Consider the following 17181-nt stretch of genomic DNA (forward strand, 5'->3'; position numbering starts at 1 on the left):
GGGTTTGATTTTGGTGGCAGTGTGAATCCAATTTGGGTTTCATTCAGAACCAGCCAGAACTCTAAAGGGACTATCCAAGATCCCAGACCTATTTTGGTGTTAAGAGTTCAGCACCATAGCTTTTAGAATTCTGGCTGGTTCTGAATGAAACTCAGAATGGATTCACAGCCACAACAAAATCAGAGCCACCAAATGCCACTGGTAGCATTCACTGCCTCTGCATCAACTATAGGGATGGGGAAATATGAAATATTCAGTCTCATTGAAATTCTCCAAATTCCTCCCTGAACCTCATTTCACCTTGTTCATTTACTATGAGGTCTGAAAAATGGTGTGCACATGCAACGCCCTCCCTGTCTCCTTAAGTAGCACTCCTGCAAGTTATGTAACATTTTGTTCAGAAAAATTCCCCTAAAATTTAGGCAACTTACGTATGGGCACGACCTCTCATAGGTACTAATACTAATTTCTGTGCCATTGCAAAGCTCGCTCTCCAGTATGCATTGCCCCTGATTCAGATCACCTTTTACCTATATATGTACTTCAGATGTGTGTCATTAGGAACAAGTGCTTTACACCAATTTCACTAAGGGGCTAATCTCTCAAGTGTCTTTGCATTGACTTCTATCTCTAACACTGGATGACAGGTAGTCAGAGTCCATCAGCATATCCTGTATTTTTTTTTGTAGAATGTGCAAGATTATAATAAATCCATTAGCAGATCTGCACTTTTAACCTCATTAGGCTGGTAGCTGAGGATGCAGTTTAATTATTGCAACCACCTTCCAGTGAATGTCCTAGTGCGCCCCACTGCAAGCTGGAAAACAAGTGTGAGAGCTACAAACAGTAGATTTACTACAGTCATGCCTAGAGCATCTGTCAGACTCCATTCGAGAGCCAAAAGGTCATTATTGCAATCTGTGAATAGAGTGGATGTGTCCTTGATAGGAGAAGGCCTTTAATAGCTCTTGCCCCATCTGTGCAGATCAGGGCCTTAATAGATACACACTGAAATACCATGATGCTTACCCATTTTTTTAAGTTACCCAGATTGGTGAAAGGTACTTACTTTCTACACCCTTTTTATTGTCACTGGGTTATGATGGAGCAAAGTCAGCACTGTTGCAACATCTTAAAGATATTGAAATGCAGTCTCAAACGGCTGAAATTACAAGTTGCGCATCTAATAAGCTTTATGTGCATGTAGCCCCTTCTTTCCTTAACCTTCCAAAATATCTGGTTGATTTACCCTCTGTTAAGATGAGAACAGCCTTTTCCTGGGCAAGGTTAAATGTACTCCCCTTGGCAGACTGTATGGGGCGCCTCCAGGGTATCCCCAAGGAAGACAGAGGTTGTCCTTGCAACCTTTTTACTTTATAAGACATCACCCACTTTATTTTAGAATACAAAGTCTATTCAGACATTAGGAAAATTTATATCCTTCCTTTGCTAGTTCGGATGAAGGGAAGATCATCCCTCAAAAAACGGTGTTTTTTATTGAATGATTTTTAAAAATATACAACTTTCAGAACTGCCAAATTTCTTGTGCTGGCCCTGCTCTTGCGCACAAAGGCCAAGGGAATGAATGAATGAATATAACACATCTATGTGAAGCTGTATGGTGGCTGGTTGCTAAGTACAATAAACTTGACTTGGACTTGGAAAGGTACTTATACCTGAGACATAAATTTGGGAAAGAAACTTTGTGCAGGTGCATTTATTTTTTATTTCTTCATTAAATTTCCTGTCTTTCCATGTGTAACGTTTATGGTGACTAAGGATAAAATGCCCAGTAAATCATTAAACATAAAAAACACAATATATCAAAAAGGAACAAATAAAACAGTCAAACAGCAGCCAAATAAAATCGTATGAAAATATAGAGCAATGGAAGATGTAAAGGCAACATAATATTTTTTGCCAAGGTGGAGGAAGCTTTCAAATAAAGCTGCTAATCTTTTTATCATCTACATCTGGGACTAAAAAACTTAAAAAACTAAACCACTAAGGTTCCATACTGGGGGTGATTATGGACATACCAGACTTACCTGGCTGTGCAACCACACTGGTTTATAGGGAATGCAAGTCAAATCTTCACCAAGCATATAGAGAGGCAGAAAGATACACTTTAGGAATGAAAAGGGAGGACTTGGACCTGTGCTACTCACAGAAATTGCCTTCCTCGCCTCAAATACAATGCAACCCAGAGAACTGTATGTTTAGCACAGATTGCCAGACATATTCTTCAATGCCATGAGATTCTGTAATTTCTCCTAAGCCATTGATTGAGTGTCCTTCTTGCAATTATGTTATCCTACCTTCTGTTGAAGATCAAAAAGATACTGTAAGCAAGCATTCTTCCCAAGCCTTGTGCCAAGCCATAATAGGATCATTTTTATTGGATATCCTGCACAGTCCCTGCATCTGCTGTTGCTGAAGGGAAGTCAATTAAACTACATGTGCACATTTTTTTAAAAAAAGTCATATGGACAGCCAATCAGAGGAACTGCCCAAGACCCATCACTGAGATATCCAACAGATGGGATATATCCATCTTCACCCAGATCAGCTATCAGCGTCTGTGCCCAGAGGGATAGAAGCGTCCCAGATACTTTACTCCCAATCCCTCAAGCCATTCATTACCCACATTTCTATCCATTTCATTTCTAGGCCCCGTATTTCTGACTAACTTGATCCAATTACACTTGAACACTCTGGGAGACTTAACTCACAGGGAAGATCAGCATGTCTTGACCTGCAACCTCTCTTGTCCCCCTCCTCACCTTCCCATATGCACCCTATAAAAGAAGGAGTTACTCTTTAAAACAATTGCTTTCTAGGCATTTCTATTTCAAGGTCCCCCCACTCCCAACACTTCTGAGAGTAAACTCTAAACATATCAAATCTTAATGTCATTTTGCAATTTTGATTACAAAAGAAAAGGAATATTTTGTAGTATGGGATATTATAACCTAATACATTTGAGTCAGTACTGTTTGGTACGTAACTCAATATAGTCACTGAGGCTGTAGCTGTATGCCTTTGAATACAGTAGGACTTATTTCTAAACATACGAAGGATTGTGCAGAAAGAATCTATATTCTCAAAGGTGGAGAGGCACTTGGGGATATTCCTTGTGATTCTGTGTATCCTAAAGGCATGGTGTCGGGAGCATAACGGGCTTGGTCCTTCTTCTTTTTTAATGTGGATTTCCTTGGTGCCCTGTACCTCCATATTTTATGATACCAGTATATAAATCAATAGCAATTCCAGCAAAAGGGTCAGTAAATATAGTCAACTCCCTAAAGCAGTGTATCACACCAGAGAGAGAGAGGGAAAAAGGTCGGAGTAGTCAAAGTCTCCTTCCCAGCGATACGGCAGGGTCTGAGATCGCATGGAGAGTTCTATGCACAATCAAGAGAATACAAATAGAACTCCCTTTCAGAGTTGTGATTCAACACAACGGCATGTGCATGTGCACTGAGATGTAGGGGACAGGGCCAACACTCAACCCTCCAAAAGCAGCTCGTTTTGTGTGTACATGCGTGAACGAGTTTCTAGTCCCTATGACTGCACTTGTTGGCCAGCTTACATCTGTCTCTAAACTGACCCTCTGACTTATCCACCACCATTGCCCATACACACACACAAACACACACACACACACAGCTCCCCCCCCCCAACTTCATGAGGTGGCAAGATATTTAGAGTACCTCTTATCTGCTTTAGCTAGAGAAAAGAGGTAGTTCAATTTTTGTCGAGTGCCGAGAGAGAGAGAAAGAACACTAACCTAATCCAGAGTGCTACCCCAGCGTGAGGAAGCTGGTTGAATAGCGGTTACCTCCACCACATCGGGCTGCCACTGTGGCGACTCAAAAGCCTCTTAGCTCAGCTCAATACTAGCTCTTGCTGGGGACCACCGTGTGGGGAGGTGCCAATACCAATTGAAGGGAACGATCCTACTTTAGTAGAGAGAAAGCATGGTGGGATCAGAGGCAGAGATAATGGGAGAGGGGTTGGTGTCTCACCTTTACAAACCAGCACCCACTAAACAATCTATGCAGATAAGAGGGCACCATTTCCTGCAGGTTCATTACGTTTTCCCTGTTTTTAAAGAGAGACTCACATAATGAAGGGAAGAGGAGATCAACACACACACCCCCAATTCTACAGCTGGAGAGAAGCAGCAGGCTGGTCTGAAAGATAACCCCTTTCTTTATAAGAGATACACCAGAACATTAAAAAAACCCATCACCAAAACCCACAAAAAACAAAAACAAATTGGCAACCGAAAGAGAAGATAGGAAATTGGCGGGATAGGAAGAGAGCACAGAGCAGAGGGAAGGAAGGAAGCTGAAGTGCATTTACAACACCCAGAGGGGGGAGGGGTTGATCACGTCAGCGGATGCATTGAGGACACTGGTGTGGTCACCCTTCAGGTATTTCCCATTGACTCTGATGGCCACCTTGCTGTAGTCGCAGAACTCAAAGATGAAGACCACTGGCATGTTGCTGCTGGTGGTGACGGACAACTCATTGCCAACCATCTAGTATTTCCCAGTGGAATATTTGATGTTGTAGGTTCTGAAAGACGTCGTAAGAGGAGCGATTGCAATCTAAGGTGCCGGTCACCTTCCTGCAGCCAATGAAGCCATGCTCTCCCCGGAGGACAATGATCGGTCAGTTAATCATTTTCATGAGGAAGTGTTCCATCTCACTGGAAGTTTCCACGGTGGCGGCAAGCTGTCTATTCTTCTTTGCTGTAACATATTTGCCATTTGCTGCTTTAATGTAATGAGCCAGTCGCACCACTCAATATCAAAGTCACAGCTGGCATTTTTAGTCGAGGCGTTGGATTGCAGTCTGCCATTGGAGGTAAGGGTCCAATATTTCCCAATAAAAGTCCTGAAGGTGCATTTCTTGGTATCTTTACTGATTTCCAGTTGAAAGGTTTCTTGATCGCTCTCCTCATTCTGAAAGGTCCATCCCTTGCCTGGTGGAGACGTTCCGCTTGTTGCTGGTGTGCAGGATGACCTGAGGCGAGCTCTGCTCCAAGACAAAGAGTTCATCCATGCCCACTTTGATGCTTTTGCTGGCCTTAAGGGTGCCACTAGGCCCCAAGGGGGCCAGGTACTTGCCCTCAGCATTGCAGAAGGCCACTTTGCTGGCGTGGAACTCGAGCGTGTAGCCAGCAATGGGCACGGGCATGTCCACGAGTGCACCGTTGTGGTGCAGGAAGTAGTGGTCACACGTCTGCATGCTGTAGCGCTGCTTGTGGAAGATGAGGGTGATGAGAGAGTCCACCCCCAGGGCATGTCGTGGGCCACAGTGATCTTGTTGCAGGCTGCGCTCAGTTGGGCGAAGGGCTTCCTGGTCAGGCAGAAGATATTCACCTGCGGGTGCATGGCAATGTGCACGCTCCACTTCTCAGCTGCCGACACGGCCTGCATGAAGCACAAGAGGCAGTCGTTGGTGCTGCTGAAGTAGCACTTGTGCGGCTCGGACTGCATTGACCATCAGCCGTCGCAATGGACCATGATGAGGAAGTGGCAGTCGGCCATGGGCGCCTTGCTGTCGCATGACACGTGCCCGTCCTTGTCGGCTTCCAGGTAGCGGCCCAGGTAGCTCTTGAGGAAGACCATCAATAAGTTGTCGCTGTTGGGCTCCAGCATCCAGATCTGCTTATTCTTCAAGCTGGGCACAAAGGCGTTGAGCTTGAAGCCGAAGGCTTCAGCTGTCAGATACTTGTTGCTGCAGTTGATCAAGCCGAATTGGATCTGGAGGGACTCCAACGAGACAAAGAGAGGCGGGTAGCTTGCCTGCGTCACCTTTGTTTGCCCTTGGCTGCAAGACCACGCTCCCCTGGCGGTGTTCCTTGCCCTGCCTGCCTCTCGCGCAGCCCTCTTCACAAAGCGGGAACTCTACCCACTTTAAGCCTTCACGTGCTGAGGCAAATGCTTGAACATGCTACAGTTTTCACACATGTAATTGCTACAAGCAGGAAGTATTTTGCAATGCATTTCTAAAAGTGTCTGTTTGTGTCAACATCACTGTGATCTAATGGGGGGGGGGGGTCGGAAACCACCACATTTAGCTACTAAGCCATAAGGCTGCTCTCCACCCTAAAGTCTGAGAGACACTCTCTTAACTAACAGCTCCTTTGCATCAAACAATCTCATCTTAAATTGCATCATTTTCTGCCAAAATACATGTGAATACAAATGAGAGCTGGCAACTATTTCTGCATATATTCCAGAAAACACTGCCAGTTAATATATATTTCATTTCAATTTAATCTCTTGCTATGCTGGAAATTAACCTTCCTGCATTTCTTGTACTTATGGACAATCTTTATGGCAACATTTCCATACAGTTGGTGGACACTTTGCTAGTACTGAAACTGTAAAAGTAGCAATAAAAACATAAGCAGAAGCAGCAGTAGAAACATCAGTCAGAAGCAAGATGCGGTGAAATCTAATAGAAGCACTGGTTGGATTTGGTATAATTCTTATACTAATGGACTTTAAAGAGAGATGGCTGGAGGCAGTTACTATTCTAAGACATTCTACAGTATCTGTCACACTTTGGAGCAGCTCTTGCTAATGTGTCATTGTAGGGGAGGGAAAAGTGCCACATGAAACCGTGATAAATTAAGCTATAAAATCGCATACATGGGGCAAGCTATGTTGCTATGACACTTCCTTCCTTGGGGGAAACTGGCAGCAATCAACATGTAAAGCACACATTTAGGCACATTTTGAATTGACATGCAAGCCTAAGCTGTCTAGCTACTTTCCCTGGTCAATCAGCCTTCATGATTCTGAGCCCGCCTGCTTGGTACCATGCATTTCCACTTGACAGAATAGAGCTCCTTTAGCACAGCACAATGTTGAGACCATATGCATTTAACGACATTTAAGCAAGGGTATATAGAATTTTCCCAGACTGTAAACAAAGTAAAAAGAGCTTATTTGATCATTCCCAAAAGCAGTTGCTAGTTGTGCTTGCAGAAGATTAGACTCCTTTATTCTATTGCTCGTACAAGTGTGTGTGTGTGTGTGTGTGTGTGTGTGTGCGCGCGTACGCTCTCTGACTATACACACCTATGGAAAAAGTTGCTTGAAGGCACAACTACTCTGCCAAGTCTACCAGGCCTTTATAAGGCTATTATTGTTGAACCTGAGATAAAGTCAGAGCATAAGGCAAAAACTTAGGAAAGAATAATTCCAATGCAGTCCCTAATAATAGATTCTGTTTAGCAGAAAGCAAGCCAAGATGAAAAATCTGTAACACCAATATTCCAATTCTCACAGTGAAGGAAAGTGAGTATTTCTAAATTGCAGACACTACAAGTGAGTATCCATCTAGGCATGGTCAAGCTACCCCAGCTGCAAAATCATTGTTTCCTGAAGTAATGGATAGGGGTTGGTGATCATACTGACTGTCCAGCACTCTAATCTCTATACCAAACTGTAGGCATTGAGAGAAACTTTGCTGTGTTTTATATTGTATGGATATAAAAAGTCGCCTTTTGATGCCTCTATTTTTAACTTTATTTCAAAGTAAAATTGCAATAGAATTCCATGGAGGATTCTATTATTTAAGCAGAAAACATGCTTAAAAGTATGCATTAAAATATAAATTTTCATGCAGTTTTTTTTAAAAAATTGCAGCCTGATGCAGAGACAGTATGGAACAGATGTATGGGTTAACACATAAGGAAGTAATACCAATTAGAAACAGTTGATTCACTCATCCCTAGGATGGGGCAAAGCAACCACAATCTAAATTATTAGTTTAAGGATTATAAAGTTCCTTGTCAAATTGTAGGCTTCTTGCAATGGAGCAATATCAACATAATAACCAGGTTCAGACAGCACTCTGAGGCTTGTTGTGGGTTATTTAATCCATGATAAGCCATGGTGCTGAATCATACAACCCCACTCAATGGGGAGATGCCATGTCATATGAACCAAGCAAGCATGGGTTATGTGAGGGCTAAAAAGACCATGGGTTATGTGGGAGTTGTTTAACTTTCACATGAACCATGCTCACTGGGTTCGCATGATGCAACAACTCATGAAACGGGGGTTACAGTTTCACTGTACACTACCTTATGTTATAGTATCATGTCTGCAAATTAAATGCTGATTTAGGACCAACACTTGCATGCACTGAACAAATTGATCTTAAGTTTTAAGGAAAGAAACAGGCTGAGAGACAAAAGAGCATTTGGTTTCCCTCAGCAGAGCAGGATTTTTGAAATATTTGCTGTAAGCACTTTGAACGTATCAACAAAAATATTAAGGATTAAGAAGAATGAATGGTTTGCCCTAGATGTGTCCTCAACATATTGTATTAAAAAAGTATAAACACCCATCAAAATTACATTTGTATAGGTGAGCAGCACAGCTTAACTGAAAATAGCTAAGCCCAGATTTGTATGCTGAATACCCACAACAACCACACAGCTCCCTCAAATAAGCATCCTCTGAAATATACTAGATTTTGTGTGTTCACAAGAGGTATAGTGATTATTAAGGATAAAAATTTTCCATAGAGAAAGACAGAAGATTTTTTAAATGTAAAATTTTATATTGCCACATGAAACACAGCAATCTTCTTTTATATGGGAACTTTCATATTATATGGGCACTTTCAGATGTACTACTTTTCCTAGATTAGATATTCAAGGCCTGCAATTCAACATAGTTCCATTCTCAAGTGATACATTTTAGAACTCCCTGTAGTAAAAGAAAAATCTTAGTCCATTGCTAATCTAGTCAATAGCAATTAATTCTTAACCAGAATTAAGATGGGCAATAACTGTAAACAGTCTCAAAAGATGGCTAAAAGTCAACCCCAAAAGGTCCTGTGTCTTCCGGGAACTATTTCCAATTGTTCACAGTAATGCTTCTGTCTGCAGTTTTTATTCTGTTTTGACAGCTGGGTAAACAGAAAGACCGCTTCAACATGTAGAGAGGGCATGCATAACAGGGGATAGCCAAGTGTAAAATTGTGGCAGGTGTTGTGTTTTAAGAGACTAGGGTCCTCTGTGGGTCTACTTGCTGACTTCACAAGATCTAGGGTTCCATCAACTCCATCTGTGCTTTCATAGAAAAGTCAGATCCAGAGCTCCCTGGTATGACTATGAAACTGGCACTCTACCAGCCATTGCTGGAGCTTCTACAAACAGCTGCTAATTATGATCCAACTCAGACTATAACATGTTCAGTAAAGGGTGAGGCTAGCAAATCACGTATATGCAGATTAAAAGGGTCAATGTTACAGATTTTCCATTGAACTGGTGTTCCTTAATTCCAAATATTATTTGAAAGCATATGACATCCTGAATTGCCAGTTTTTTTAAACAAAGAAGTGGGGGTGGGGGAGAAAAAGCAACGATCATCCAAAACAAATTCATATCATACCTGGATCAAGTACCGTCCCTTCAATGGTGATGATGCAAATCAAGTTCACCAATTCACCTCGATAAATGGTTGGATTATCTGAATACACCGAAATATTAAAAACAGGACCTACAAAGAGAAGAAAAAGCTGTTTTATTTCATTTTTTTCTGCGTGTCTCTTTGTATGCTACCCACCAGCCAGTCTAGTTCAGTATGCAAAGCTCTTTGGAACCCAACATACATGCATAAATTACATCTGATCAATAGTCCCTCACATTGACGGACAAAGTATATTTTATGCTGGTAGTAAGCAACAGGCTGCTTAGAGGATTTCTGAGGCTTCAAACAGGTACACAGCAGGATAGCTGCAGCATTCTTCAGGCAGCTTTCTAGACATATGCAATACAGAAGAATTGTACTGTGACTCATATCCATAAACTATTCAACCAATTGCCATTAGTTGTTGCAACTGTGTGAAGTTGCATAAACTACATTTTAAAATTAGGCAACCAACACACTTGTCATTCAGCACCAAGTGTTCCAATAGGCGGGTTCGCACGTCACACTAAGCCACCTTGCAAATAAGCCAGGGTGGATTGTTTGTTGAACAACCCACATTATGATGGACAGACAAACGTGTTTGCCATGGCCTGTTCTCCTGCTCAGTCCTCCATCTGGCTCCAGCATGTATCCCAGGCAAATTGGTGGCAGAACCAATCTAGTCTCCTCACCTCAGGCCCCCTCCCTGTTCTGAACACTGTTCACCACCTTTTTTTGGGGGGGTGGTACTTCAGTATTATTCAAATATGTTTTTATTAATTATTATTATTATTATTATTATCATCCCCATTTTTTTGCAGGTGCTCGACTGCACTTTCGCCTGTCCTATAGGTGTAGTTTTGCCTTGTCAATGTCCTTCCCTATTGCAGCTGTCAATAGGAGCACCAAATTGAAGTACGTAACAGACAAGGAAACTGACAAGGTAGACTGCACATAAGACTAATTTGCACACAGTTGACAAGGACTGAGGAAAAAATCATACTAAGGGATGGCAGGAACCCATTTATGCAGCCAAGAAGCCCTGAAAAGAAGAAAACGTGTGCACAGTAAGAGCATCAAGGGGGTGGGAAAGACAACATCTCCCACTTGGCAATGTAATTCACTCACTTTTAGGTGTTGAACTGACACTTGTGAGTGTCCTCCTCCCATTCAACACTCCTCTGAGTCTCCAGGATGTCCAAAAAGGAGAGATATTGGCACCTGCCCCCTTTTGTGGCTCCATTCGCCGGTCTTTTTTTAAAAAAAAAATACTGTGGCTTTTGCTCAAGAGTGGAGGAGCAATTGACAGCTGCTGGAGATGCTGTGCTAAATTCCCCACGTTCTACCGCCCTGCCATGATTTTTGCCTAATTTCCTCATTCTGTCAATGTCCTGGTCTGACTTATGTCAAAAAACTGGCCAATGAAACAGTTACTTTTGTTTCACTTGTGACTTTTGTTTCACTTGTGCCTTGCTGATGGGGTAGCATTTTCTATTGAACACGAAAACAGCAGGTACAGCAGCTTACGGGCACAGGATAGGCCATGCAGCACACTTAGGTCCAACACCTTGCCATTGGTCCCCCCCCCGCCCCCCCTGCATCTGCCACCTTATTTTGCCTAATGGAAGAGTCACCTCTGGAGGACCCTTCCCACTATTTCATTCCTTTGTTGAAAATCACACCCTCTGGTTGAAAAAGAAAAATGGACATGCTCCTACATTACATATAACATGTAGTTTGGCCCTAGCCTTTGTGTATCTTTCTAGGCTCTCTTATGCTGCATAAGTATGGCAGTAAGTGCTGTTTTTCTTATAGTCAGGTCAGTATTCTCAAGGGATCCAAGCAACAGGAAAGCAAGTTTCTGTTAAGGATGTTAGTGGCTTGCAAACAACGTTATGTTTTCTTGGTCAGTGCTGAATCAGCCGTAGAAGTCAAACTTCTGTACTGCAAAGAGGTGTTCTTTTTTTTATTAGTAAGATGTAAAAAGCAAGGAAAATCTGATGTAGAATTTTCTACCCTCACAAAGACATTTACTACAAGGCTGTGAACACATTCTACTATAGTAGAGGCAATTACTGCCTTGCTGAATACTCCCCAGCCATATTCAAAATTAACATGGTGTTCTTAATTTTCTCTCCTAATTTACTTTTTTGTATGATACAGTGCCAGATTAATTTATCTCAGTAACTGGGGTGAGGGATAAGGAGGATGAACAAGAAAAGCTCACAAAAACAAAGACAAAAAAACTATTTACATAGAGTCACACAATGACACAGCTCAAGACCATCGCATTAATTCACGTATTTACATGTGAGAGAGGGATGTTTTCTTCTTCAGATGCTGCTAAATTTCTGTACTGATACAGCAGTTCCTACATAGGAAGAGTGTCATAGCAAAAATCTATTCTACATGTTTTCCAGTTCAGACAAAAATAGCTGCATTAAATTAATCCTGTATCAAGTTAAGAGGGAATTACTGCATTTTCTAGCGCCTTATCGGCCTATAAATGGAGAAGAGGAAGCCAAACTCATGTCCCTGATGACAGCACATCCCTAGGGGTTACTGCCAATAGTTAAAACAAGACTGATGGAATCCGTTCCTCCAATTCAGTGTCACTTTGCTTTTAGGATGTTCTATGCATAAACAGGCAGGGAGGAGAAATAGGAAAGTTACACTGAAAGTTAAATACTATAACACAAATCTGTTGAAAAGGAGAGAGAAATAATAACCACAACTCAATCAATTTAACAGGCATTAGCTACTGACCTCTGGCCAGTAATCTGTTGTTTTCCAAATTAACAGGATAAGGTATTGTAGGACCTAGGCATGACTCTTACAGATAATGTAGAGGTCTCATCTTAGGGAATACACCAAGATATTAGAAAAAGGAGATTATATTGATGAACATCAACCTCCACTTAATTAACTTGATATCTGAAAACTTTTAAAGCTTTCACTCAATTTATCATTGAGAAAGCTAGTATATTTATTAGGCTGGTAGAGAACAAAATGTAGAGAACATGAATGCTTACTTACTATTGTGACATTTAGTTAGGTCCTAAGAGAGGCATTACCCAACTGGATTTAAGCACTATAAAGTTTCTTTGTGCTGCGTATATTATCAAAGAAGTGTTTATAATCTGGATGAATACGAGTTTGGAGATATAATATACACTTTATAGATTGTGCTTTAATTCTCTGCTGCTTGGATATTTGTTATTTTGAGTTGTAATTTAATGATGTTTTGTTTCACTTACAAGTACCTTTGTATTTCTAAAGCAGGACAGAAATCTTTTAGATGGGTACTCACATGAAAATGGGAGCAAAGTTCTTCTAATGAATGTTGAGAAAACTAAAACAAAATTCTTATTGATATGTTCATAGGTGATGTATTTGGCTAAGGAATACCTAAGGAAATGTGGTCTATCCACAAAACAGAAGAGTAAGGGTTAATAGGGTTAATAGGTAATTCTTTAGCAGAGAGTTGTACTAGATGTCCTACAAGTCCCTTCCAGCTCTATGAGCCTATGGTTATAACAAAAGCTGAAGCTTGCTTCGGCCTTTGTCAGGATCTATTTCATTTTAAAGAAAGAGAGAGAGAGAGAGAGAGAGAGAGAGAATGAACTAGGGTTCAAGGGTTGTGCTGGAAGCATTAAGTTTCAGATCGCTTATTAATTAAAAAAAAAGAAAACTTTAAATACGAGAACCACACCCCAAAAATTGCCATAGCAAACCATGCACAATGCACTTTTGGTTAAGTGTGTGCTCTTTTGGCAGAGGTTAACTAGTCTTCCGTCTGAGATCAAGGATAGCACATACCCAGATAGATGCTCCTCTATGCATTCCTTCACTACGTCCAATGTTTCCAAATGGAAAGTAGGACACATCTGCTAAAATGAAAACAGGGAGACTTTGGGTGTTTCTACACCTAAGGATTATCCCAGGCAAATGGAGGGATCGTCCTTGCCTCCTCCCGGGATCCCCTGTGTGTCATTTGCATGCACAGGGATGATCCCAGGACGATCCCTGGAAAAAAGGCAGGTGTAGAAATGGCCTTTGTCTCTCTTCACTCCCCAAATGAGAAGAGAGCAACACTCCCTTTGTCAGCTCAGTGTTATATGGAATGGCGTCTTTCTGCTAGTGCAATGCTTCTACCACTTGTGGGAAATCTGTTTTCATCCTTGTATAAGTACCAATTCCAAAACTTTGATTCCGCTACCACAAGATGTACTGCAATGTCTTGCACAAGTCATTATGAGTTTATTAGCCTAGATGTTGCTTGCGCTAGTTGCTCTGCTAGTGGCTGTGCAAACGCTAGTGCAGGGGTGAGGAACTTGTGGTCTTCCAGACATTTTGGCTTACAACTCCCATCATTCCTCCTTATTTGCTATATTGAATAGGGCAAATGGATACTGTAGGCCAAAACATCTGGAGGGCTACAATACCTGGGTACACAAAATGACAACCCACACTCAAGATTGAGTATGGGTTGTAATAGAAAAATGATTTTTTGTTGAACTATGGATTGTTGTGTGAACCCAGCCATGCTAATAAAACATAGTTTGTTAACCATAAACAATCCACTAAGAGAACCCATAGTTTGTTGTTCAGTTGTGAACTGTGGGTTGTCCTCCGATAACAAATTGTGGCTTGTTGGTGAGTCTAGGTTCACACACAACCCATGGTTTAATGATAATCCACACTCAATCCATACTCAACCTTGTCATGTTGTGTGTACCCAGTCATTGAAATAAATGGGATTAAAGTTAATCATGACTAATTTAAGTCACACTCATTTCAATGGGACTATTCTAACTATGACTAATGCTTGAAATAACCCATTGATGTAAACAACCTTGATTAAATAATCCACCCAGGGAAAACTGTAGAAGATACACATATTCTGTGCTGATCACAGCCTGATACAACTATTAATTACACATAAGGGGGCCAAACTTGAAAGAACAGTGGCCTTTGTTGAAATACATTGCCCAAACACATCACAGTAATTTAAAAGAAATGAATTAGCTTAAATTATCTTCTCCATTGAGGCAGGAAGACACACGCATAACTTGATTCTACAGACAGTTGAGCTGACAACTCTGTCTAGGCATACAAGCTTCATAAGAATGTGACTTTCAACGCTACACTAACAAGAGTATAACACAGTATGAGCTGTAGGAAAAAGCGATGTAATCTACAAGCCTTTCTTAATCCAAAGTATTACTCATATCTACCCTGGCATCAGACTTTGCAAGATTAAAGTGAAGCTACTATCATCTTGTCATTTAATAGACCCATTTTTCCTGCCACATAATTCAAGCCATAACCAGCAGCTGTTTTTCTGTATACATTGTTTTTCTTTTAACTAACACTAACCACACAGTAAGATATTACCCTCCAAAAGCTGTGTGTTTTAGCTCTGGCATGTATTGCCAGCCACCAATTGACAAGAGGCCATACCAGAATTATTAAAGCACTTTCCTATCCAAAGCGTAGGAGGAGGGTGGGGAGACGACCTCTTTTATACATTGCCTCGGAGAATGGAAGGGAATGCTTAAAGATTATGTTATATAAATGTAAGAACAGCCCTGCTGGATCAAACCAAAGGCTACCTAGTCCAGCATCCTGTCCCCATGAGTGGCCAACCAGATGCCTCTGAAAAGCCCACAAGAAGGACAAGGGCGATAGCACCCTCCCATTGTTGTTCCCAAGCAACTGGACTGAAGAGGCAATATTGCTTTTGAGCCTGAGTGGTAGGATTCTCTGGCACAAATCTGTCTAATTCCCTTTTCAAGCCATCTGTGGTAGCGGCCATTGCCACATCTTGTAGCAGCACATTCTGCAAGCTAACTATGCACCGAGTGAAGAAATATTTTTATTCTCTATACCCTGACTTTCCTGCCAGTTTCATTGGATGAATCTGAAGTCTAGTATTATCAAAGTTCTTCATTCACTTTCTCAACACAATGCATAATTTCATAAACCTCTATTATGCTCCCTCCTGCAGTCACCTTTAATAAAACAAAAACTCCAGCAATTGTACCAATTCTTCCTTATAGCCCCCTGATCATTTGGGATGCTCTTTCCTGAACCTTTTCCAGTTCTAAAATATCCTTTTTGAGATCTGCATAGTATTCCAAGTGCCAGATCCTTTGGTCAGTGAAGAACATATTTCATTCCACTCATCTTTCATATCAAGATCTCAGTCCAAATCTCAATGGGCTTTGCTACAACCTGGAAATTTTCAAACCAGTTCTCAAAACATTGTTCTGTAATGAACACATGGATTTAACCCAGATCTGGGGAATATATCAAAAAAACTTGTGAAGCTCCCTGTTTCAGATTCTTCTCAATTTTTCCTCCGATTGTTCTGGGATAGAGCACAGTAAATCCTGACACCAGATTTATACCACTTCATTTGAAAACTGGGTGCATTTTGTGTGGACAGCTAAAGCCTAAATGAGGGGCAGACTCCTAACAGTGCAGAACATTATTGTTGTGGGGAGGAATCATTCTGCTCCCCCACACATGCACATAACTAATTCACATTGCACAATCATAAAAAAACCCATACCATTTAGTTTGTACAAAATGTTTAGGACTGTTGTACCAAGGACCTTGGTCCATTATTTGATATGCACAAGCTGCCTCCACCTCATTTCTCCCCATCTAACATCCCACTGCAGCCTCTGCCCCACATACCCAGCATATCCTGAGTGATCCCCAATGCTCAGAAGAATCTGCGGGGGACGGGACACAAGGGCTGCAGTGGGAAGGATGATTTCCCTGGTGTTCATGCAAGGGAATAGACCCTTTGTTTTTACGAGTGCTTTAGTCTGTGTTGCCTTTAGAGTTCTGAAATGCAAGATATGAATGTTTTAATATATATACTTTGATAGTCTGATTTCAATACTGTATGAGTCTCAGGTCTGTGCCCAAGGGAACAACTCATTCTCTCTCTCTCTCTCTCTCTCTCTCACACACACACACACACACACACAGAGGCGGGGGGAGAGAGAGAGATTATTCTAATGGCCTTTTACTGGTTTCTAGTTCTAGGCTATAGGCATCTAACTTTGCGGAGCACTGAAAGTATAAGTTTTGGTAGGACTGAAACTCAAACTACTAAAGCAGATCCTGCAGCAGGGCTTAGGCAGAATTTGGGAATAGGCATGCTTGGGAGCAGCAAGCTAAATATATATTATGGTTGCCATGTGGAACAGCACAATCTAGCAGGGCAATTTGATATCCATGTTCTGTACACTGTTTCAGGATAGGACCTGTGTGTGCAATTCTAGCAACACTAATATTGAACATGTTATTCTTCTGTTACTGAAGAATGCAATAAACTTTAGCTATAGCTCATGTTCACCTATCCTTTCGAAGTACATATCAATTTGTGTTATCATTTTTAACACTACCTGGAGCTCTGAAATGGCACGAACTAGTTTGTTACTGGAAAGCCAAAATCTATTATTAAAAGTTATAAAGAAGACAATGAACATTTGGAGCTTTGACATCACATTTATTTTCTATACTCCTCTCATATTTGCCCCTCTGGCCCTATGGTGGTGCAATTTGCTGAATGGCTTGCCTTCAGGGGGCTCAGAGTTCATTATGTGAGGTTATGCAGCCATTTCCACATCTATATTCTGTCCTGAGACTTACTCTCACAGTGGGCTCCAATAGCCAGGCTTCAAGAAATACACTCTCCATGGAGAATATGGAA

General features: G+C 41.4%; 1 protein-coding gene and 1 pseudogene across 1 annotated transcript in view; both read right to left on the reverse strand.

Annotated features, from left to right (window-relative positions):
• The window catches only part of PTGFRN (prostaglandin F2 receptor inhibitor), a 95540-nt gene that overhangs the window by 6499 nt on the left and 71860 nt on the right, over positions 1 to 17181 (reverse strand). Inside the window, exon 7 of the mRNA XM_063126790.1 lies at positions 9432 to 9539. Within this exon, the coding sequence (XP_062982860.1) occupies positions 9432 to 9539 (108 nt within the window). The remainder of the gene's footprint in view (positions 1 to 9431; positions 9540 to 17181) is intronic.
• On the reverse strand, positions 4365 to 8049 carry LOC134399361 (fascin-like; annotated as a pseudogene).

This window comes from Elgaria multicarinata, chromosome 5, assembly GCF_023053635.1.
Source record: "Elgaria multicarinata webbii isolate HBS135686 ecotype San Diego chromosome 5, rElgMul1.1.pri, whole genome shotgun sequence".
Taxonomy (NCBI): domain Eukaryota; kingdom Metazoa; phylum Chordata; class Lepidosauria; order Squamata; family Anguidae; genus Elgaria; species Elgaria multicarinata.